The 26,056-nt window shown below is 36.8% G+C and overlaps 2 protein-coding genes and 1 non-coding gene across 5 annotated transcripts in view; 2 read left to right on the top strand and 1 right to left on the bottom strand.

Moving 5' to 3' along the window:
- Positions 1 to 26,056, bottom strand: part of GTF2E2 (general transcription factor IIE subunit 2) — a 74,633-nt gene that overhangs the window by 39,295 nt on the left and 9,282 nt on the right. Inside the window, exons 3-4 of one of the 2 annotated variants that reach the window (XM_060001119.1) lie at positions 13,666 to 13,757; positions 7,404 to 7,511 (exon numbers count right to left, since the gene is read on the bottom strand). In XM_060001119.1, coding sequence (XP_059857102.1) covers positions 7,404 to 7,511; positions 13,666 to 13,757 — 200 coding nt within the window. The remainder of the gene's footprint in view (positions 1 to 7,403; positions 7,512 to 13,665; positions 13,758 to 26,056) is intronic. The other variant, XM_060001120.1, reaches the window with a different exon arrangement.
- Positions 14,321 to 14,427, top strand: LOC132417791 (U6 spliceosomal RNA). The gene has a single exon (XR_009517939.1). It is a non-coding gene; the product is annotated as a U6 spliceosomal RNA (small nuclear RNA).
- Positions 16,341 to 25,159, top strand: SMIM18 (small integral membrane protein 18). Of its 2 annotated transcripts, none has more exons than XM_060001137.1 (3): positions 16,341 to 16,423; positions 23,360 to 23,438; positions 24,108 to 25,159. In XM_060001137.1, exon 3 carries the CDS (start codon positions 24,145 to 24,147, stop codon positions 24,439 to 24,441), a length of 297 nt encoding a protein of 98 aa, XP_059857120.1. In that variant the 5' UTR covers positions 16,341 to 16,423; positions 23,360 to 23,438; positions 24,108 to 24,144; the 3' UTR covers positions 24,442 to 25,159. The 2 variants fall into 2 exon arrangements, with proteins under 2 accessions (XP_059857120.1, XP_059857121.1); XM_060001138.1 differs by having other exon boundaries at positions 16,378 to 16,423; positions 23,379 to 23,438.

The following is a 26,056-nucleotide window of genomic DNA, read 5'->3' as shown; positions in this document are numbered from 1 at the left end:
GCCGCACTCCGTGCCCCTCCCTCCACGCCGGCCTGAGTGCGCCAGAGCCCCCGAATCAGCGGCTCTTTTAACCCCATCCTGTCTGAGCAAAAAACAGACACCCTCCAGCGACCTACACGCAGTGGCAGGGCCAAATCCAAAGCTGAGCCCTGGGAGCTGTGAGAACAAAGAAGAGAAAGGGAAATCTCTCCCAGCAGCCTCAGAAGCAGCGGATTAAAGCTCCACAATCAACTTGATATACCCTGCATCTGTGGAATACCTGAATAGACAACCAATCATCCCAAATTAAGGAAGTGGACTTTAGGAGCAAGATCTATGATTTTTTCCCTTTTCCTCTTTTTGTGAATGTGTATGTGTATGCTTCTGTGTGAGATCTTGTCTGTATAGTCTTGCTTCCACCATTTGTCCTAGGGTTCTATCCGTCCATGTTTGTTTTTTTTTTTTAATTTTTTTTTCTCTTAATAATTAATTTTAATAACGTTATTATATTTACCTTCGTTCTTTCTTTCTTTCTTTCTTTCCTTCCTTCCCTCCTTTAGACAAGAATCATCCCAAATTGAGGAGGTGGTCTCTGACAGCAAGGTTTATGATTTTTCCCCATTTACCTCTTTTAGTGAGGGTGTATGTGTATGCTTCTGTGTAAGATTTTGTCAGTATAGCTTTGCTTCCAACATTTGTCCTAAGGTTCTATCCGTCCCTTTTTTTTTTCTTCTAAATAAGAATTTTTTAACTCAATAACTTTATTATACTTTATTTTATTCTTACTGTATCTTCTTTCTTTCTGTCTTTTTTCCTTCTTTCCCTCCTTCCTTCCTTCCTCCCTCCCTCCTTTCTTTCCTTCTTGCCTTCTTTCCTTCTTTGCTTCTTTCTTTCTTTCTTCCTTCCTTCCTACCCTCCTTTCCTTCTTTCTTTCCTCATACTTCTACTAATTCCCTCTACTTTTTCTCCCTTTTATCCTGAGCCGTGTGGATGAAAAGCTCTTGGTGCTCCAGCCAGGAGGCAGGGCTCTGCCTCTGAGGTAGGAGAGCCAACTTCAGGACACTGGTCAACAAGAGACCTCCCAGCTCCACATAATATCAAACGGCGAAAATCTCCCAGAGACCTCCATCTTAACACCAGCACCCAGCTTCACTCAACGACCAGCAAGCCACAGTGCTGGAAAACCTATGCCAAACAACTAGCAAAACAGGAACACAACCCCACCCATTAGCAGAGAGGCTGCCTAAAATCATAATAAGGCCACAGACACCCCAAAACACACCACCAGACGTGAACCTGCCCACTAGAGAGACAAGATCCAGCCTCATCCACCACAACACAGGCACTAGTCCCCTCCACCAGGAAGCCTACAAAACCCACTGAACCAACCTTAGCCACTGGAGACAGACATCAAAAACAGGAGGAACTACGAACCTGCAGCCTGCAAAAAGGAGACCCCAAACACAGTAAGATAAGCAAAATGAGAAGACAGAAAAACACACAGCAGATAAAGGAGCAAGATAAAAATGCACCAGACCTAACAAATGAAGAGGAAATAGGCAGTCTACCTGAAAAAGAATTCAGAATAACGATAGTAAGGTTGATCTGAAATCTTGGAGATAGAATGGACAATAGAATGGACAAAATGCAAGAATCAGTTAACAAGGACCTAGAAGAACTAAAGATGAAACAAGCAACGATGAACAACACAATAAATGAAATTAAAAGTACTCTAGATGGGATCAATAGCAGAATAACTGAGGCAGAAGAACGGATAAGTGACCTGGAAGATAAAATAGTGGAAATAACTACTGCAGAGCAGAATAAAGAAAAAGGAATGAAAAGAACTGAGGACAGTCTCAGAGACCTCTGGGACAACATTAAATGCACCAACATTCGAATTATAGGGGTTCCAGAAGAAGAGAAAAAGAAAGGGACTGAGAAAATATTTGAAGAGATTATAGTTGAAAACTTCCCTAATATGGGAAAGGAAATAGTTAATCAAGTCCAGGAAGTACAGAGAGTCCCATACAGGATAAATACAAGGAGAAATACGCCAAGACACATATTAATCAAACTGTCAAAAATTAAATACAAAGAAAGCATATTAAAAGCAGCAAGGGAAAAACAACAAATAACACATAAGGGAATCCCCATAAGGTTAACAGCTGATCTCTCAGCAGAAACCCTACATGCCAGAAGGGAGTGGCAGGACATACTGAAAGTGATGAAGGAGAAAAACCTGCAGCCAAGACTACTCTACCCAGCAAGGATCTCATTCAGATTTGATGGAGAAATTAAAACCTTTACAGACAAGCAAAAGCTGAGAGAGTTCAGCACCACCAAACCAGCTTTACAACAAATGCTAAAGGATCTTCTCTAGGCAAGAAACACAAGAGAAGGAAAAGACCTATAATAACGAACCCAAAACAATTTAGAAAATGGGAATAGGAACATACATATCGATAATTACCTTAAATGTAAATGGACTAAATGCTCCCACCAAAAGACACAGATTAGCTGAATGGATACAAAAACAAGACCCTTATATATGCTGTCTACAAGAGACCCACTTCAGACCTAGAGACACATACAGACTGAAAGTAAGGGGATGGAAAAAGATATTCCATGCAAATGGAAACCAAAAGAAAGCTGGAGTAGCAATTCTCATATCAGACAAAATAGACTTTAAAATAAGGACTATTAAAAGAGACAAAGAAGGACACTACATAATGATCAAGGGATCGATCCAAGAAGAAGATATAACAATTGTAAATATTTATGCACCCAACATAGGAGCACCTCAATACATAAGGCAAATACTAACAGCCATAAAAGGGGAAATCGACAGTAACACATTCATAGTAGGGGACTTAAACACCCCACTTTCACCCATGGACAGATCATCCAAAATGAAAATAAATAAGGAAACACAAGCTTTAAATGATACATTAAACAAGATGGACTTAATTGATATTTATAGGACACTCCATCCAAAAACAACAGAATACACATTTTTCTCAAGTGCTCATGGAACATTCTCCAGGATAGATCATATCTTAGGTCACAAATCAAGCCTTGGTAAATTTAAGAAAATTGAAATTGTATCAAGTATCTTTTCTGACCACAAGGCCATGAGACTAGATATCAATTACAGGAAAAGATCTGTAAAAAATACAAACACATGGAGGCTAAACAATACACTACTTAATAATGAAGTGATCACTGAAGAATTCAAAGAGGAAATCAAAAAATACCTAGAAACAAATGACAATGGAGACACAACGACCCAAAACCTGTGGGATGCAGCAAAAGCAGTTCTAAGGGGGAAGTTTATAGCAATACAAGCCCACCTTAAGAAGCAGGAAACATCTCGAATAAACAACCTAACCTTGCACCTCAAGCAATTAGAGAAAGAAGAACAAAAAAACCCCAAAGCTAGCAGAAGGAAAGAAATCATAAAAATCAGATCAGAAATAAATGAAAAAGAAATGAAGGAAACAATAGCAAAGATCAATAAAACTAAAAGCTGGTTCTTTGAGAAGATAAACAAAATAGATAAACCACTAGCCAGACTCATCAAGAAAAAAAGGGAGAAGACTCAAATCAATAGAATTAAAAATGAAAAAGGAGAGGTAACAACTGACACTGCAGAAATAAAAGAGATCATGAGAGATTACTACAAGCAACTCTATGCCAATAAAATGGACAATCTGGAAGAAATGGACAAATTCTTAGAAATGCACAACCTGCCAAGACTGAATCAGGAAGAAATAGAAAATATGAACAGACCAATCACAAGCACTGAAATTGAAACTGTGATTAAAAATCTTCCAACAAAGAAAAGCCCAGGACCAGATGGCTTCACAGGCGAATTCTATCAAACATTTAGAGAAGAGCTAACACCTATCCTTCTCAAACTCTTCCAAAATATAGCAGAGGGAGGAACACTCCCAAACTCCTTCTATGAGGCCACCATCACCTTGATACCAAAACCAGACAAGGATGTCACAAAGAAAGAAAACTACAGGCCAATATCACTGATGAACATAGATGCAAAAATCCTCAACAAAATACTAGCAAACAGAATCCAACAGCACATTAAAAGGATCATACACCATGATCAATTGGGGTTTATTCCAGGAATGCAAGGATTCTTCAATATACGCAAATCTATCAATGTGATAAACCATATTAACAAATTGAAGGAGAAAAACCATATGATCATCTCAATAGATGCAGAGAAAGCTTTTGACAAAATTCAACACCCATTTATGATAAAAACCCTGCAGAAAGTAGGCATAGAGGGAACTTTCCTCAACATAATAAAGGCCATATATGACAAGCCCACAGCAAACACCATCCTCAATGGTGAAAAACTGAAAGCATTTCCACTAAGATCAGGAACAAGACAAGGTTGCCCACTCTCACCACTCTTATTCAACATAGTTTTGGAAGTTTTAGCCACAGCAGTCAGAGAAGAAAAGGAAATAAAAGGAATCCAAATCGGAAAAGAAGAAGTAAAGCTGTCACTGTTTGCAGATGACATGATCCTATACATAGAGAACCCTAAAGATGCTACCAGAAAACTACTAGAGCTAATCAATGAATTTGGTAAAGTGGCAGGATACAAAATTAATGCACAGAAATCTCTGGCATTCCTATATACTAATGATGAAAAATCTGAAAGTGAAATCAAGAAAACACTCCCATTTACCATTGCAACAAAAAGAATAAAATATCTAGGAATAAACCTACCTAAGGAGACAAAAGACCTGTATGCAGAAAATTATAAGACACTGATGAAAGAAATTAAAGATGATACAAATAGATGGAGAGATATACCATGTTCTTGGATTGGAAGAATCAACATTGTGAAAATGACTCTACTACCCAAAGCAATCTATAGATTCAATGCAATCCCTATCAAACTACCACTGGCATTTTTCACAGAACTAGAACAAAATATTTTGCAATTTGTATGGAAACACAAAAGACCCCGAATAGCCAAAGCAATCTTGAGAACGAAAGAAGGAACTGGAGGAATCAGGCTCCCTGACTTCAGACTATACTAGAAAGCTACAGTTATCAAGACGGTATGGTACTGGCACAAAAACAGAAAGATAGATCAATGGAACAGGATAGAAAGCCCAGAGATAAACCCATGCACATATGGACACCTTCTCTTTGATAAAGGTGGCAGGAATGTACAGTGGAGAAAGGACAGCCTCTTCAATAAGTGGTGCTGGGAAAACTGGACAGGTACATGTAAAAGTATGAGATTAGATCACTCCCTAACACCATACAGAAAAATAAGCTCAAAATGGATTAAAGACCTAAATGTAAGGCCAGAAACTATCAAACTCTTAGAGGAAAACATAGGCAGAACACTCTATGACATAAATCACAGCAAGATCCTTTCTGACCCACCTCCTAGAGTAATGGAAATAAAAACAAAAATAAACAAATGGGACCTAATGAAACTTCAAAGCTTTTGCACAGCAAAGGAAACCATAAACAAGACCAAAAGACAACCCTCAGAATGGGAGAAAATATTTGCAAATGAAGCACCGACAAAGGATTAATCTCCAAAATTTACAAACAGCTCATGCAGCTCAATAACAAGAAAACAAACAACCCAATCCAAAAATGGGCAGAAGACCTAAATAGACATTTCTCCAAAGAAGATATACAGACTACCAACAAACACATGAAAGAATGCTCAACATCACTAATCATTAGAGAAATGCAAATCAAAACTACAATGAGATATCATCTCACACCAGTCAGAATGGCCATCATCAAAAAATCTAGAAACAATAAATGCTGGAGAGGGTGTGGAGAAAAGGGAACACTCTTGCACTGCTGGTGGGAATGTGAATTGGTTCAGCCACTATGGAGAACAGTATGGAGGTTCCTTAAAAAACTACAAATAGAACTACCATATGACCCAGCAATCCCACTACTGGGCATATACCCTGAGAAAACCAAAATTCAAAAAGAGTCATGTACCAAAATGTTCATTGCAGCTCTATTTACAATAGCCCGGAGATGGAAACAACCTAAGTATCCATCATCGGATGAATGGATAAAGAAGATGTAGCACATATATACAATGGAATATTACTCAGCCATAAAAAGAAACGAAACTGAGCTATTTGTAATGAGGTGGATAGACCTAGAGTCTGTCATACAGAGTGAAGTAAGTCAGAAAGAAAAAGACAAATACCGTATGCTAACACATATATATGGAATTTAAGAAAAAAAATGTCATGAAGAACCTAGGGGTAAAGCAGGAATAAAGATGCAGACCTCCTAGAGAACGGACTTGAGGTTATGGGGAGGGGGAAGGGTGAGCTGTGACAGGGTGAGAGAGAGTCATGGGCATATACACACTAACAAACGTAGTAAGGTAGATAGCTAGTGGGAAGCAGCCGCATGGTACAGGGATATTGGCTCGGTGCTTTGTGACAGCCTGGAGGGGTGGGATAGGGAGGGTGGGAGGTAGGGAGACGCAAGAGGGAAGACATATGGGAACATACGTTTATGTATGACTGATTCACTTTGTTATAAAGCAGAAACTAACACACCATTGTAAAGCAATTATACCCCAATAAAGATGTTAAAAAAAAAATTTAAAAAAAAAATTTAAATGTGGATTACCACTATTTGTATATCACTAATATAATGAGCTACAACGATACTAACTGGTTCATTTTACATTAGTAAAATCAAGAACAATATTTGCTCAATAAAATAAATTAAATTCTATTTTAGGAAGTTTACATTTGGTCTTTAGAATCAGCACTGGTCCTAGAAAGTTGTCTTATTAAATTGTCATTTCATACTTAAACAGAAAAGAGACAAATATCTCAACTTTTAAAGTGCTACTCATTTCCAAATTAGCATGGTCACTGATGGTTGGGGATTCCTTTTCTTCCAATGTTGTGTGGAACATATTACAATGTTCATGATTATTTTTCCAAGTAATTTGCTAGAGGCAGTAACATCACTATCAAATCATAATAGCAGTAGCGGTATAACAAGTATCTTGCTTAACAAAATATCTTGCTTTCCCTATAATACCTCATGCTTTAAATGTCCTAAAATATAGAAACAATACAACCTGCCAACATGTACACTTTAAATTCAGCAATTCAAAATAAGCATCAATTATTCTGTAAAAAGTTAAAAACTGGTACAATGACTGACTTCTTTATAACCTTTATGCTAAAGTCTTTGACATTTTTAAATAGGTACATAAGGTTATATGAAAATAAGTCAATCTCAAAGTGTGTATGTTTAAAGAACAAAAACCCTATACCAATTCTTTTAAGAAAAAGCAAAAATTATCATATCTCAGTATATGAAAACCCTAGTTAGAGCAAATTTTTTTTTTTACAATAATTTAAGCCTATTCTTACCTCAGTCATTAGCCATTGTTTCTGCTTGAGTCCAATATCTAAATGTTGTGTTTCATCCAAAATTTCTTCTAAAGTAAGAGGATGTGTATCTCCTCGCTGATGCCGTGTCTATTGTGGCAAGAAACTGTTATTAGAAGACAGGTTTTTTTAATGATTTTTTTTGGGGGGTGGGGGGCACGCTGTGCAACTTGTGGGATTTTAGTTCCCTGACCAGGGATTGAACCCAGGCCCTCAGCAGTGAAAGCACAGAGTCTTAACCACTGGGCTGCGAGGGAATTCCCTGGAAGACAGTTTTAAAATGCTAGATGCGGGCTTCCCTGGTGGCGCAGTGGTTCAGAGTCCGCCTGCCCATGCAGGGGACACGGGTTCGTGCCCCGGTCCAGGAAGATCCCACATGCCGTGGAGTGGCTGGGCCCGTGAGCCATGGCCGCTGAGCCTGCGCGTCCAGAGCCTGTGCTCCGCAACGGGAGAGGCTGCAACAGTAGGAGGCCCGCGTACCACCAAAAAAAAAAAAAAAAGGTAAAATGCTAGATGCATTAAATAATAGTTACCAGTAAATTAATCTTTTCAGGAATGCGGAATGTGTATTATTTAAGGCAGTACAATTACAGTGATGAAGAGAATGGACTATAAAATCAGACAGAACTGGGCTTCCCTGGTGGCACAGTGGTTCAGAGTCCGCCTGCCAATGCAGGGGACACGGGTTCGTGCCCCGGTCCAGGAGGATCCCACATGCCGCGGAGCGGCTGGGCCCGTGAGCCATGGCTGCTAAGCCTGAGCGTCTGGAGCCTGCGCTCCACAACGGGAGAGGCCACAACAGTGAGAGTCCCACGTACCACCAAAAAAAAAGAAAAAATCAGACAGAACCAAGTTCAAACTTGTAGCTATATAAAATCAAATGACAAACTGAGAAAAAAAATTTGCAATTCATATCACAAAGAGTTAGCCTTCCTAATATTTTAACAGGTCCAAAAACTCAACAAGAAAATGACCCAAGACAGGAACACAAAAAGCACAAAAAAAGAGATACAAATGACCTTAGACATATGAAAAGATACTCAACTTCCACTAAGGTATTTCTTATCACACCGGCAAAATTCCATGCTTGACAACTCTACTGGTGAGGCTGTAAGGAAACAGGCCCTCTCACACACTGCTGGTAGGAATGCAAATTGATACAACTCCTACAGAGGGAATTCGGCAATATAAATGCATTGAAACCCCTGACCCAACAAGTCGGCTTCTAGGAATTTACCTTACAGATAAACCACAATGTAGAAAAGCAGCATTGTTGTAAAAGGAAAATCAGAAACATTAGTTTTATTAAGACATATTATTAGAACTATTACAACACTAAGTTGTATTTGAAAAAACTCAAGTGGCCATCAATAGAGGACTGATTAAATAAACTACAGCACATCTATGCTACTATACAGATGTTAAAAAAAAGAAAATACAGAGGTTCTCTATGTGCTAATTTGGAAAGATGTACCAGGACAAACTATTAAGTTAAAAAACATATGTAGGGCCTTCCCTGGTGGCGCAGTGGTTGGGAGTCTGCCTGCCAATGCAGGAGACACGGGTTCGAACCCTGGTCTGGGAAGATCCCACATGCTGCGGAGAGGCTGGGCCCGTGAGCCACAACTACTGAGCCTGCGCATCTGGAGCCTGTGCTCCGCAATGGGAGAGGCCGCGACAGTGAGAGGCCCGCGCACAGCGATAAAGAGTGGCCCCCGCTCGCCGCAGCTGGAGAAGGCCCTCGCACGGAAACGAAGACCCAACACAGCCAAAAATAAATTAATTAAAAAAAAAAAAAAAAGAAAGAAAAAACATATGTAAGTGGCACAGTGGTGTACGTCAGAATCACCTGAAGGAAGGGCTTATGAAAACACAGACTGCTGAGCTGCACTTCCAGAGTTTCAGATCAGTAGATCTAGGAAGGGGCCCAAGAATTTGCACTTCTTACAAATTCCCAGGAGATGCTGATGCCATTGGTTGGAGAATGACACATTGAGAACCAATGAGCTAGGCTAAACCAAACTAACCAAATTTTTCAACATGATTTTTTACATAACTGAGATACAACCACATAAAGGGATAACAGTGAGATCAAGAGAAAAATCATTCCATCAAAAACAAAGTGCACAACTGATTTGTCATCTTAGAACTAGAGCAGTGTCTCATATGGACCTAACGGTATCTCTTGAACCTTCTCCATGTAATTTCTACATAATTCTCATCGAGCAATTAAAGAGCTCTTCCATCAGTAAATGAATAAACTATGAGGAGTATTTTGTGTTGCCTTTTTCCTTTCTTTCTGAGTTCTTGGTTTTATCAGCTCTTCAAAAAGGGTACACAAGGAGCAGCTGAAGACTTTCAAACAATCAGTTTACAGATCATCTTCCGAATGTACTCTTTCCCTTTCAAAACAGGCCTGCCCCCTTTTTACAAAAAAAAAAAAAAAAAAAAAAGGGATAACTCTCACCTCCACCCAGAATTTAGACTGCAATACCTGGAGGTATATTAAACTCCAGGGACTCAACCAAAAGGGCAAGTCAAAAGAATATTGTTTTGGGGAAGCCTTCATAAATGATAAATTGAGGTATCAAACTATCCACTATAGACGGGGCTTCTTGTCTCTTCCAGTCCTAAATATTTTTCTAGGAGTTAAAAATAGGATATTTTGCCCTTGCTATGACATTCTAAATTCTGATGAATTACAGTTTGTGGGCAATTGAGAGCTGTTCCCTGTAAACAATTCTGTCTCTTCCATCCCCACACACCCTACCTCCATGCCATACTGTCCAAGAATGCATCACTCTTAGGGGAGAATCTCCAAATAAAGGGAACATGGTAAGAAGTATCTAATGATAAATACAGGTTTTTTCAGGTATTTTCATATAAGTAATTCTCTTCAGCAATTCTCAAAATCCATTCCTTGAATATTTATTAGCCTGAAGAAAACGCACATTTAAAGAACTGAAGCAGTATCAATAAAGGAGGCTGATTCTTTCAAATATAACAAATACTTTCTTGGACTACCAAAATGTTCAAAGCATGCTACCTAAAATCCATGGACAAAAACCACACAGGAACTTACATTGAGTTTGCATTATTCAATGTGGTAGTTAAAACCTACTTTATCAAATCATATCATGAAATTTTCATTCTAATTAGTCAATTCTCATTATGCTTTAAATATTTAATATTTCTACCTCCTATTAAAAAAATAAGTCATAGCTAGCTGTAAAACCAATTCATTTTTAGCAATAGGTATACTTCTCCTTCATTAATCACCCCAAGATAAAATTTACAGTTATTTTTGAATCATTCCCTTTTATTTATATCTAAAAGCTGAATATCAGAGATGGAAGATACAAGCACACACATTTAGAAAAGGAATAACACACTGTTTAACACATCCTTGCTTAATAAACATTTGATTATTTATAATGATGCAATGTTACATGATGGTAGACTGTGTATTTATTTTTTACATTATATAAAAATGGAAAAATTCATTCTTTTTGATCCTTATAATTTTAATCTCAACTACCTTAGTAGTATCTGTTAGTATTCATTCCATACTATATTTCTCAGTGACTTTTATATTACTTAAAATATGATAAAAAATAAGTTTGGTATATCTGGTTGGTCTGACAATGGAGACTAGCTTTGTTAACCAGAAAATAATTTCCATAAGCTGAGTATGCTAAACCTTCAACCTGACAGTTCTGGCAAAAATATATTTATACACCTAAGATAAAAGTATTTCATCAAAAAAAATTGCACTGGAAAGGTGTGTTGAAACTAGTATTTATATTTTGTCAATTGCTTCTGAATATATCAGATTAACCAAAGTACCGATATGGGGAAGAAGAGGAAGCTGATATAATTAGACATTTACTGAGTCTTGGTAAAACCTTTTTGATACATTTCCTAGAAACTAAGTAGATGGTTTAGGACCAGGTAACAAATCCTCTGGCAAGCTAGGTGATTCCCATTCTTTTGCTTTCAACAAAACTGAAGAAGGACCTAACAGAAGTGTCAACTGATAATTGGAAGGTTTTGCTATCACAAAATTAGAATGAACTTATTTATATGAACATTTATTTCTCAGCACTTAAACCTACAAGATCTCAAAATAAGACAGGAAATTGGTGCCAAATTCTGTTTCATTCTATCAGTAAATAATATATTATCTCCAGACACAAGAACCACTGGAGAGATAAGACAGCTCCATTTATTTCATTAAAAATGGATTTCTGTTGCATAATTATTACATACAAAGTGAATTTTAATCAAAATTTTAATATATTTATGTTATTCTAATCAACTATGTGGTAACAGTAATTACAATGATGGCTCAAACCAGAAAATATTTACAGCCTTATGGTTACAGGGAAAACATCCCTAATTTAAATTCATATACATATTATTGTGACAAAGGAGTTTGACAGATGATCAATAGAAGATTTCCAAACACTAAAATACATAACATTAGGATAAAATTCAGTGGGAGTAACGAACTGACATACAAGTTGAAAGGAAAATAATTAAAATTTCCAACCACTAAAGTTTGTTTTCGTATTTTTAAAAAATGGCATTTAGATTCCCTTAGATAAATTTAAGAGTGCTGTATTTTACTGAAATATTACAATATGCCAGAAATTGCATCCTGTGTCACTATTTAGACTTTTGTTATAACGTAAATAGACTCACAGACATAGAAAACAAACTTATGGTTACCAAAGGGGGAAGGGAGGGGTGTGAGGAGTTTGGGATCAACAGCTACACACTACTATATATAAAATAGATAAGCAAGGATCTACTGTATAGCACAGGAAACTATATTCAATATCTTGTAATAACCTATAATGGAAAAGAATCTGAAAAAGAATATACATATATGTATACCTGAAACACTTTGCTATACACCTGAAACTAACACATTGTAAATCAACTATACTTCAATTTAAAAAAAACCTTTTGCGGAAAAATTACACTTATCAATTTAAATATGTGCAAAGGGACACAAAGTTTTTCAAAATTGTTTCAGGGAACATATGAGTAAAAATTTGAAGATCGTTGTCATAGATTAACAAAGCAGTAAGGGTCTCTAGATAAATGAAAACTGTTTTTAGCAGAGTAGCAAAAACATGACATTAAATGTCAGTCTCCCTCAAAAGACTGACAGCCTCGAGGGCATACATTTCGTCTGAGTATTCATACCATTCGTGCCGTAACTGCAGATAGTAGGTTTTAGTATTGCTTACCATGTGGGGGAATGGATGGATGGAATGAAAGGTAAATGCCTAAGTGTCAGAGTATATTATTTGATAATGGGAAATTGTAAACTAACACATTTCTACCCGAAATCAAATACAAACCACAGATTTCAGATATAGCTAGACAGACACCAGGTCTCTTAAATTACAAAAGAAAAGACTTCACATAAAATTTGATTTATATACTAAGGAATAGCTGAAATTTGAAATAATAACAAATACAGTACTTTCTTTGACTTTTTTCCAAGAGATACAACTAGTAACTAAATGGGAATAAGAGTTTGGCAGACAAGGGGGGTAAATCTGAAATCACTTAGCCATTTTAGCTATAAATGAAATTTCACTTTCATAAATTAAGTTAGGGTTCAGAATCCTTAGTAAAGTCAAAATGTCATACCATCAAAACTTCAAAATTTACTTCAAGAAATACTAAATCTCTCATCAAACATTAAACTCCAATTCTTTTGTGAGTCAAAGTTTTTCCGAGACACTCAGTAATTCTCAAATTTTCTCCTTCAAGATGTAGAAAAGCCACCATCTGCCTGAACTATGTAGCTTTTTACTTCTCACATCAATGGAAGTAATATCCTGTAAATCGTTCACATTTTCTCACTGGTTTGGTCAGCAGCTATTGACTAATTAAGAGGTGACTGTATCTACTGCATGAGCACAATTTTATTAAATGAAATGGTGGGCTTAAATTGTGTACTTGAACTAATGGAATGTAAATCAAATACACTTAGATGACTCACTGCAATGCTAACTTGATATAATGTAAAAGGCTTCAGGCAGTAAATTTTTTTTTTTTTTTTTTTACAGTTTTGAGGTATAATGGGCATAACATAAACAACAAATATTGAAACATACAATTTGATAAATTTTGACATGTATATACAAATTTACTTCTGAAAATACCAATCCCCTACTTCCACCAAAAGTCAACAGAATTTCTGTTAGCTGAGAAAAGTACTTACCTTCATGTAATTCACAATCTTAGCAAGAACACCAAACTTATATCCAGAGCTTCCTGATAGAGCTTTCAAGTTAAATGATCCATTGTTATGATCTGAAAATGAGGTTCAAAAAGCAATTATAACATTTTCATATTAGATGTGATTACTGACTTTTAAGCAACTAAGATGATTTTAACTCTGGTAAAATATTTGTTTTGGAGTCTTCCTATCTAGTAAATTCTACCCTATAAAATTTTGGTGACAAATTCAAAATCTGCATGCATAATAACTATTTTCTCACCAAGGATGGAAGCAAAGTATAAATAATTCAAAGGCATTAAAATACATTTCTTTTATAAGTACCTTTATCTCACCCTTTCCTTAAGTCTGATTAGATTTCCACCATAATTAGAAGCAAGGTTTATTAAACAGGAGGACAACACAAATCTCAATCTGATCCATAGTGCTTTTCTAACAACCTTAAAAACCATGAGAAGTGAGTGGATTACTTCTAAGGGATAAAAAGTTCAATTTATCACCAATGACATCAATTTCTGCTTATCAACTTAAAAAAAATAAATGGGTATTGATTAATGGGAATTAATAAAAAGTATGATACAATAACTATTTTAAGGTAAATTTTAAAGATATATTAGGAATAAAAAAAATAAGCAATGTGCTCGCTTCAGCAGCACATATACTAAAATTGGAACAATACAGAGAAGATTAGCATGGCCCCTGCGCAAGGATGACACGCAAATTCGTGAATCATTCCATATTTTTACCTAAGTGTCCATCGACAGATGAATGGATAAAGAAGATGTGGCACATATATACAATGGAATATTACTCAGCCATAAAAAGAAACAAAATTGAGTGTAGTGAGGTGAATGGACCTAGAGTCTGTCATACACAGTAAAGTCAGTCAGAAAAACAAATACCATATGCTAACACATATATACGGAATCTAAAAAAAAAAAGGTTCTGAAGAACCTAGGGGCAGGACAGGAATAAAGATGCAGATGTAGAGAATGGACTTGAGGACATGGGGAGGGGGAAGGGTAAGCTGGGACAAAGTGAGAGAGTGGCATGGACATATATATATACTACCAAATGTAAAACAGATAGCTAGTGGGAAGCAGCCGCAAAGCACAGGGAGATCAGCTCAGTGCTTTGTGATCACCTAGAGGGGTGGGATAGGGAGGGTGGGAGGGAGACACAAGAGGGAGGAGATATGGGGACATATGTATATGTATAGCTGATTCACTTTGTTATAAAGCAGAAACTAACACACCACTGTACAGCAATTATACTCCAATAAAGACGTTAAAAAAAACACATAAGCACTGCCACTGCATAAACGTGGATACTTAAAAAGGATGTAGCATGAAACAAGGAGCAATCTACATAGAAGATCATTTGGTTCAGAACATATACCATTCTGTTGCATATTTACAGGCAGAAATCCTAATGCTACCATTGCATCACAAATGCATTCTATTAGCCATAGGCAGGAAGAGTAAAAAAAAGTCACTGTAAATACCAGGAAGACATTTCGTAAGTACACATTCTATTAGTCAGGCATCAGATCAGATATTATAAAGTTCCCATGTGGCTGATCCACAAAGGAAGAGGTTAAATAAAAGGGGGGAGAGTCCATTTCTGGCACCAGGTTGGTAATAATAATTTAAACAAAAGAATGCATTAGAATAACCACAAGTCAAATTAACAACTGTCAGAGATCCACGGGAACAGCTTCTAGAAGGCAACATAATATTCCTTTGAGATTAGTTAGTGAAAAGGCTTTATTGAATGATTTTTTGAGACCTCATATGCAATTTTCCTTTAAAAATAACTTTGTTGGGCTTCCCTGGTGGCGCAGTGGTTGAGAGTCCGCCTGCCGATGCAGGGGACACGGGTTCGTGCCCCGGTCCGGGAAGATCCCACATGCCGTGGAGCAGCTAGGCCCGTGAGCCATGGCCACGCAACGGGAGAGGCCACACACAACAGTGAGAGGCCCGCGTACCACAAAAAAAAAAAAACCCTTGACTGTTAAGCTTAGACCACAACTCTAATACACTGTAAGAAAATCATTCTATCTCTACACATCCAACTGAGGATTCTTTTGCAATTTAACTTTCACAGACTGCTTTTTTCTTAACACAGGTGGTGTACCTACCAAAACTTACCCTTCTCCCAAATAATAGAAATAAAAACCTTATTTCCTTTCTTCTTCCTCAGAATTTCATCTAAATCAAACCACCACATAGAAATAATCACTTTCAGAGAGCAAGCTTTACGTAAATAACAAGTATTAGAAAGAGAGAAAGCAAATATCATTTATGAGATCTTACACTTCATGGAGGAAACACCACGCTGGTAAACCTGAACTGTTTGTTTCCCAGGTTACTGCCTCTCTTGACATTATCTTCTAGCCCTAGCACTGAAATAATCACTGAAGGATCTGAAATTCTACAGCTAAGCACTATGGAATCATCAATTTGTTACTAACTCACAAATTCCTGTGCAGAAATTTAGCTGAAAGACAAAAAAATAAGGCCAAAATAAGGGGTGACAGTTGAGAACCCAGACGGCTCTATTCAAGTTTATGAATGATTTACTCCTAGGGTGGCAGGACTTAATGCAAATGCACGTAGAGGAAACTGTCAGCTCCATTGTGGTTCAACCAATAGAAGCACAGCTCCATCTTGGCTGTGCACTAGACTGCATTACAAACAGACGGATACCATCGCTTCAACTGCAGCCTTTCAGACAAGAGGTAGGTTATACGATCTTTTCATTTAATAATACATGTCCTTATGATACAATATAAATATTTTACCATAAAAACGAAGCAGAAAGCTTTGTTCCTACTAAAGACCTCAAGAAATGTATTCATGTCATTGTTTGGCAGGATTTTATTATGAAAATATGAAGACTATCTTTGCTATTTGATAAGCACCCTTACCATCTGTGCCTTAACAGAAAATCATTACATTTTCTATGAACCTAATCTATATCCAGACCTCAGAGTAAGCCATATGCATGTGATGTTAAAAGGTTGCTTGCAAATTTCATTTTCTCTGAGCTATTTCATTTCAGCGGTTTGGTTTGTCTTAACAAAGGATTTTTCTTAAAGAAAAATCTAGACTAAAAGCAAATCCAGGACTAAAGCTTTCTGATTATATGTGCAAATTTAAAGCATTTATAAGAAAGTTTGCTGTATTTTAAGGAATATGAGAAAATAATTGAAAATTTTATTTGACTTTGAGTGTAGATGCAGAGAATGCCAATAAATTATCACACTGTGATTTTTATATAAAAATAAAAAGACCATAAAGGTACCATTACGTAGGCTGCATTATACTGTAACCAAAGAGACCATTTATAGAGCTTCAGACTTTCATACATTTTCATTAAAATAATTCCCTACAGTCAAATTTTAAAGTCTCTATCACTATAACATACAAATCATGCTATTAAATAAAAACCTTCTTAAGCAGTGTTTCATTTTTCATATGCCACAAAAATATACATTTATCACAGTATTTGTATATAATATTAAAGTTATTCTTAAACCAAACTTAAAATACACAGTAAGTCGTTTTGATAAACTAAATTTTAAAATAAAAATATGCTCTAAGAAGAATTGGTTATGGGAGGAAGGAGGGTACCTTTCAAGGTAATATGATTACTTTCATAGCTAAAAGCAATCATTCATGCCTACTAAAAATTATTATTCAACTGCTGACCGAATTTCTAATTCTACAATATTAAAGCATGAAAAAATAATTATTTAGTAAATGCTAGAGGTCCAGGATATTACCTATATATACTGACCTAAGATCCAAATTCTGTCCTTTTCTTTGCTGGTAAATCTATTTTAAATTTTAAAAGTTTTTTTTTTCATAAATTTTATTCCTTCTGTTTCTTAACCAGTGTTCTGCTAGCATGAGCAAAGTATCCCTTACAAAGCCCAAAGGTTGCTGTAAGAAGATATTAGATCTCTCCAGGTTCAGTACAATGTGGTTAACTGCCTAGAAAACATTCCTGTTTGCTATATGAAGTACGGGAGCTCAAAAAAAAAGTCTCAGATCAAATAAAAATAACTTTGTCAAATAAAACTGTTAACTCGTAACTCAAATTTCAGGTAAATTGTAGACAAAAACTCCTGCCACCCACATTTTTTAAACATTATAATCAGCCTACATTTTACTGGCAATATATCTATAGTTAGTACAGATGGAGGCTCATTGCTGTTTAGCCAAACTAACTAAAGACATGGCCTAAGCCAGAGAGTTCCAGCGTTGGGTGCGTTGTTCTATATATAAAGGCTATTACGATTAACAGATCATATTTCAAAGTGATATGCTTAAATGCACTAGAGAATTCAATTCAAGGCCTTTTTCCACAAATAGAGCAAAAGCATAATTTTATTCTGATCTGGCAATTCAAGGTTCCAGAACAGTTCCAAGTCCTATCCTTGTAAATATTTCACTAGGGCCTTTTAAAATGGGAGGAAAAATAGATGATGGGAATATATTGGAAAATAATAATAAACTAAAAATTATATATATAAGAGACTGTTCCTACTTTTTACTGTTTGCGCTCACTTTTCGTAAGGCATGTTACAGCATTTGCTTCACATAAATTTACATTTTAATTTCAAAAATAGTCTCAAAATACAAGAAAATCCTAATGATAAATGTCTTTCTATGTATCTAATTATGTCTAATTCATCAAAGCAAGATTTAGATTTTATCCTAAACTTAACACACAAAATTATTAGAGCCTACCGTACTCTGAAAGAATAAACCACATTAAATTTAAGGTAGAAAATGAATCTATATTACAGGGTTTACTTTTTCCAGATATGCCCAGAAGCTAACAAAAAGTGAATGTTTTGAGATGCTCATCAGTTATCAACACACTCACAAATGGCACACTGTCATCATTCACAACATAAACCTGACATGTATATATACTCTTTCTGAAAACTGCTTAGATGCTCCTAACAAAACTTACAAGTACCCTTGGCAATGGCACATACTGCTATCCAGTCACTATCACAAGTATAATTATCATAAGCATATTTGTGTGTGGATAAAGTACACAGTCTTACCAAAGTCACAATTTACTAATCCTAATTTTTTAGAAGTAATCCAAACACAATGGATTATTAAAAACCAAAGGCAAGGAATACTTCTGGGTTTGAATAAATAATACACTCAAATGGTTCAAAAACCAAAGGAATATAACAAGGTACATCTTGACAAGTCTCACACACATCCCGGTCTCCCGACTCTACTCTCCAACCAACCCCACAAATAATCATTGTTATTAATTTCTATATATCCCCAAGATTTTTGTGCAGATACAAGCAACTAAAAATATATATTATTTCCCTTTTTCCTCCTGCACTTTGTTTACTTAAAAACATATCCTAGAAATCTTTCCATGTCACTATAGTCACCTCATTCATGCTTAACATCCGACTGTGTGAGTATACTACATTAATTTAACCAGAAGAACAGTTCATTGATGGGTACAAGTTAACTTCAAAGTAAGTGAATTTAGTTGTGTGTCTGTCTGCCTGCCCCGCTTCTTGCCTCCCCTTATCTCTCCCTTCCCATCTCTCCCCCTCCCTCCCTCCCGCTCTATTTTTTAGGAGCAAGGGGACCTGAAAATTTTTTAAGCAGTTCACTTGTACCTCAAAAATAAATAGAATATAAAGTTCCTTAAGCAAACTTTCTAATCATTCTAAAATTTCATTTTGAAACAGTAACCTACATTATTAGTCTTTACAATTTCTCCCCAGTCTTAAGAAGTCACCATAAATTTAAAAAGGCCTACTCATGGGACTTCCCTGGTGGTCCAGTGGTAAAGAATCTGCCTTCCAATGCAGGGGATGTGGGTTTGATCCCTGGTCGGGGAACTAAGATCCCACATGCCGCGGGGCAACTAATCCCGCATGCCACAACTACTGAGCCCGCACATTTCAACAAGAGAAAACCCGAACACCACAACTAGAGAGAAGCCCACGCGCCACAACAAAGACAGGACACAGCCAAAAATAAAAATAACAATAAATGAAATAAATATTAAAATAAATAAAAATAAAAAGGCCTGCTCATAATAAATTAAAATACAAAGTAATAAATTCAGTATAATTTCAACCAGGTATGAGTTATAGATTTATACAGCCAATGTCTAGGATAAAAGAAAAAAATTACAAGTTTGATATGTTACAGAGATAAGATTATAGGTGATGCTATTTTTTTAAGTTAATTATTTATTACTTTTCGCTGTGCTGGGTCTTCGTTGCTGCGGGCTTTCTCTAGTTGCGGCGAGCGGGGGCTACTCTTTGTTGCAGTGCGCGGGCTTCTCACTGCGGTGGCTTCTCTTGTTGTGGAGCATGGGCTCTAGGCACACGGGCTTCAGTAGTTGTGGCATGCGGGCTCCAGAGCGCAGGCTCAGTAGTTGTGGCGCACGGGCTTAGTTGCTCCGCGGCATGTGGGATCTTCCCGGACCAGGGCTCAAACTCGTGTCACCTGCGTTGGCAGGCGGATTCTTAACCACTGTACCACCAGGGAAGCCCATAGGTGATGCTTTTAATTTTTATTTTAAATTGCTATAATGATATTTTTGATATCAATAATGAAATAGCAGTTTAAATTAATGTTAATTAACAGGGTAGATTAATTACAGAGGCATAATGTAGAAATTACCTCACTCTACTCTCTCCTCCCTCCCCTACCATTGTTTCCCCTGCAGTCAGTTCCAATGCCAGAGAAATCTTCAAAAGAAATTCCCAAATTTTAAAAAGGAATCAACCTGAAAGGCCTTAACAGAAAGTCTAAGGAATACTTTAATCAGTGCTGAAGAGGGCTAGGTTGGCCAAGGTAAAAATTATTAGACAGACCCTCAAGCAATTCTTCCTGTTCTTTACCTACCCACATAAGTCGCACAATCCCCCATTTCACCAAGGTCCTAATCTTCTTCCTCTCCCTCTCCTCTATTAGCTCTCTTTTAAAAAAAAAAAAAAAGCATCTGAAACTCATTCACACTGAAGTAAAAATAATTGTAACAATGTTTGTTACCCCTCCCAGGAATATCTGCATTTTAGCAGTGCTAAAAATCCTAAGGGAGTTCCAAAGCTGAACATTTTTCAGGCATTTGTGTGTCTGTGCACATGCATTCATGACACTATCAGCAAGGCTGGATCAAAAAGGACTTAACTTTTGTCTCCGTTTGAGTTAGTTTCTATAGGTTACTTGACTATTTGTGTAAAAGGTGGTTAAGTTCAGAGGCAGCAACAACGCAGAGGTGGAGGGGTAGCCTATCAGGACTCCACACTGCACAACCCCAATTTACACTGTATTCTACCTGAATGGCACCCACCCCACAACAAAACATGACTGGTGCTCCCCAGAGCTGTACAACGCAGCAGCCTGCTTTCTATAAGGGTGTGCTTGGAAGAGAAAAATTCAAAAGATAAAAGAGTAACTTTGAGGGCTTCCCTGGTGGCACAGTGGTTGAGAGTCGGCCTGCCGATGCAGGGGACATGGGTTCGTGCCCCGGTCCGGGAGGATCCCACATGCCGCGGAGCGGCTGGACCCGTGAGCCATGGCCGCTGAGCCTGAGTGTCCGGAGCCTGTGCTCCGCAATGGGAGAAGCCACAGCAGTGAGAGGCTCACGTACCGCAAAAAAAAAAAAAAAAAAGAGTAACTTTGAAAGGCTGGGTCTCTTGACATAGTTTGAAATATTGTAATGTAACGGGAAGTTACTCAAATACCTGTGTTCCAGACAATGCATTTTTGTATGTCCCAGAAAAGAAGCAATTAATTCAATTACTGTCCATTAATCTCTTGTCCCTCATTTCAAGGTGAAAGGTGACCAAGCACCATAAATGGATTCTTAAATCCAACAAGAAAAAATGAATTTATTAAGCCTTTACTTTTGGCCTCAGATCATCAATTTAACCTTCAAAATATATGAAGGAAAAAAGGAAGAGACCAAGTCCATCCAAAGAAGTGAGATGATCCACCACGCAAATCAAATTTAAAGAAAAACGAAAAAAAAACCTTAGAAAATATTAGTTTATTAACCCCAAAGTTTTAAAATTATATTTATAAAGAAAACAGAAATCTTAGGAATTATATTGTTATGTTTGGGGGTTTTAAGTCAGTTTTTAATCTTTTTTGGTGTGAAAATGATATAGTGGTTATATTTAAAGACAGAGTCCTCACCTTTCAAGAGATATATACTGAAATTTTCCTAGATGAAGTGACATGATGTCTGGGATTTGCCTCAAAATAATCCATGGAATGGAAGTGAGCAGAGATATAGACTGGCCAAGAATTGATCAATGAAGCTGTGTTATAAGCACATGGGTGTTTATTATACTCATACTTCTGTAGTACCTTGAAATTTTCTATAAATGGAACATACTCTCACACACAAGTTATCTCCAGCACTTAGAAAAGTATTTGTTGGGACTTCCCTGGTGGTCCAGCAGTTAAGACTCCATGCTCCCAACACAGGGGGCCTGGGTTCAATCCCTGGTCAGGGAACTAGATCCCACATGCCGCAACTAAGAGCCCACATGCTGCAACTAAAAGATCCCGTGTGCCGCAACTAAAGATCCTGCATGCCGCAATTAAAGATCCTGCATGCCACAACTAAAGATCCCGTGTACCCAACAAAAATCCCACATGCTACAACTGAGACCCAGCGCAGCCAAACAAATAAATAAATATTTTTTAAAAAAGGATTTGTTACTCAGTAGGTAATCAATAAACATTTGTTTACAAGAATGAAAGTCTATTTACAACTATGTAGCAAAAAAATCACACAAAACATTTCTTTCATAAAAGCAAGCACACAAACTGACAACAGTCACTGAATTAGGGAAGTGGAACTATGGGGTTCTTTCCTCTCATTTCAAAAAGTTTCTTAGTATATAGAGATATTTTATAATTTTTTCAAAAAACTTGAGCTATTTTGGGGGTTTTTGTTTATTTATTTTTGACTGGGTCAGGTCTTAGATGCAGCACGCGGGATCTTCATTGCGGCATGTGGGCTTCTCTCTAGTTGTGGTGTTCAGGCTTTCTCTCTCTAGTTGGGCATGCAGGCTCCAGAGCACGTGGGCTCTGCAGTTTGTGGCACGTGGGCTCTCTAGTTGAGGCACGCAGGCTCAGTAGCCTTGCAGCATGTGGGAATCTTAGTTCCCCAACCAGAGACTGAACCCGCGGTCCCCTGCATTGGAAGGTGGATTCTTTACCACTGGGCCACCAGGGAAGTCCCCTTAAAAACATATTTTTGAATGATTAAGATAATAAAATCATTTATTATTTTTAATACTATCAGATCTTCAATCTTTACAGTCCCACTTAAGGTCCAACAAGTATCAGGTCAACAAGAGCAAAGCTTAATGCAAGAACAGTGACACTTTAACTCACTGGTTAATTCTGTGAGATGGAATAATAATTTAATAATACATACCTTTGGGATGCTGCATTTGCCTGTTTTTTTTTAATATTCCTGTCCATTGGTCATTTAGGTATTATGAAACATTTAAGACTATCATATACATAACCAAAAAAAATCCTAAGATTAAGGTCTCTTCATAGGCAACTTTAATCTAAAACTGTTTTATCCTTATTCTGAAAACTGTCATTATTTGGCTTTTCTTTCTCTACTATTTTTCACTCAGCCATTATTTCCTGATTCAGATCACCTGTCCTGGAAGTTTAAAGGAGTGGAAATAGACAGAAATACACTGAACCAAGAAGGTGAGAAGGATCCACAAGGGTAATGGGAAAAGCTCTTCTGCAGACAGTTTGAAGAACACAACTTTAAAATGCTAAGATTTTTTTTTGTAGATAACAGCTCTCTGACCGGTGCTTTAATCAAATTTTAAACCAATTCAGCTGCCTTTTTTCTCCCTCCATTAGCAGTTAATTTCTGTATATGAAGCTTGATCATAAATATTTGTCTAACAAATGATATACATTAAAAAATACATAGTATGGGGGCTTCCCTGGTGTCGCAGTGGTTGAGAGTCCGCCTGCCGATGCAGGGGACACGGGTTCGTGCCTTGGTCCGGGAAGATCCCACATGTCGCAGAGCGGCTGCGCCCATGAGCCATGGCCACTGAGCCTGCGCGTCCAGAGCCTGTGCTCTGCAACGGGAGAGGCCACAACAGTGAGAGGCCCACGTACCGCAAAAAAAATAAAAATAAAAAAATAAAATAAATTAAAAACTACATAGTATCGTTTACAGAGTACACTGCATAAATATCGAAAAAATTTCAAGAATACCATTCAGACATTAATTCTGACAGAAAATAAGGAATACTCATGCAGCCTATATAAATTTACTAACAAATCTTAGAAATTGACATTTGAATTGACCAATCTGTAGAGTTTGGTTACATATATTCATTTTCTACCTTTCTACAGATTCAAACGAGCTATATAAGAAGTGGAATCTCTAAGAATGGCCTCCCAGAGCTCAAGCCTCTGGAATGAAACAACTACATCTGTTTATCAGTACTTTGGTTTTCAAGTTCAAAAAATTTACCCTTTCCATGATAACTGGAACACTGCCTGCTTTGTCATTCTGCTTTTATTTATATTTACAGTGGTATCTTTAGTGGTGCTGGCTTTCCTTTATGAAGCGCTTGACTGCTGTTGCTGTGTAAAAAACAAAACTGTGAAAGACTTGAAAAATGAACCGAACCCTCTTAGAAGTATGATGGACAACATCAGAAAACGTGAAACTGAAGTGGTCTAGTACTCTACATAAGATGAACAAAAGCTCTGAAAACAGCCGTCAATTACTGAGAAAAAAAGAAAAATTTCTGAGGTCAACCGTTATTACAAAACCGACTACGAATAATTAAAAGATTTCTACTAGAAGGGAAAAACAAGTTAAATATGCACTTTCTGTGTGTGTATCGATTTCATTAAATATACTGTAAAACTTTCACAAATGTGAATAATTTACCAATCTATTTAAAATAACACTTCAAAAACTAGTTAAAAGATTCCTAGAGCTCAATACTAGGCATTAAAAAGTAAACTGGAAACCAAAAGAAAGGCTAATGATCCCAAAATAACATACCTAAACAAACCATGTGAACTAAAAAACAGAGTACTATCCTTCATATATTTTGGTAATTAAAATGCTACTTAAAATACTTATCTAAATCCATAGTAAAATATTCCCACTTATACGTAAGTCCCTACTTACTAAGAAGCAATACTTTCTAGTTTATTGAAGACAACTAAAATATTTTTAAAGATTTAAGTTTTATGTAGGATTAGTGTGGAAAAAAAAGACTCAAAATACTCAGCAAGGTCACAAGGACACTTGCATAAACTTTTCATAAAATTGACTTACTGTTTAGTAAGAAATACATGGTCTAAGATGAGCTGTTTTCAAACTAAAACTTTCTAGCATACCCCCCTAAATTGCATTTCTTGAGCTTGTTCTTTCATTATGTCTCTCGCATTCACACTCCCAAGGACTAAGATACCCAATGCAAAAAGACTGCCAGGTAACTCCCTGACAGTTCAGTAGTCAGGACTGGATGATTTCACTGCCGGGACCTGGGTTCAATCCCTGGTCCGGGAATTAAGATCCCGAAAGCCGCGCAGTGTGGCCAAAAAAAAAAAGACTGCCAAAAAAGTCAAGAGCAAGTCAAAAGCTAGGACCACTTAACACCTGTTAAGAAATATGGCAATCTTATTTCTTGGAATGCCAAAGGCTGTACAGTATTATATTTTATAACCCTGACACTATTTTGCTGCTACCCATGAGCAAACCAAAATATGCTTTTAACCACTACACTATAACTGCCCTTAGACCAGAAATGTCACTCCTGGAAATTTATTCTGAGAAATTACTTCAAAAGAAAAAACTGAAGATACAAAGATGTTTACAATAGCATTACTCAAAATAACAAAATAATTGGAAGTAACGGCACTTAACTAAATGTGTCTCATCAACATTAAGAAGCAACTGAAAATTATGGCAAAACAGAAAATACTTGATATGGGAAGTGAAAAATAAGTATCTGTCATTTTCAACTTAAAGAGCCCTACATGCCAGCCTGAAATCACTTTTCCACACAATGTTTTTATATATTTTTTAACATTAGAAAAAAATAACATAACCAACTTTCAAAGGACTTGTGGAACTTAGGTATACAAAATATTCTGGTAACCAAGAGCTACTCTGAGCACTTGTTAAAACCACATTTTCATAAATGGAAAACTTTGGGGTCCTTGCCATAGATGGGAAGCATACAGGTCCTTTGATAACTAGATTTTTTGATAACCTACACTACCTTTTCCCTACCCTACCCTGTAATCTATTTAGCCATTTAACAAATATGTACTGAGTG

Source organism: Delphinus delphis, chromosome 21, assembly GCF_949987515.2.
Source record: "Delphinus delphis chromosome 21, mDelDel1.2, whole genome shotgun sequence".
Classification (NCBI taxonomy): domain Eukaryota; kingdom Metazoa; phylum Chordata; class Mammalia; order Artiodactyla; family Delphinidae; genus Delphinus; species Delphinus delphis.
The sequence above is the reverse complement of the archived record's forward strand: the minus strand, read 5'-3'. Positions and strand labels throughout refer to the sequence as shown.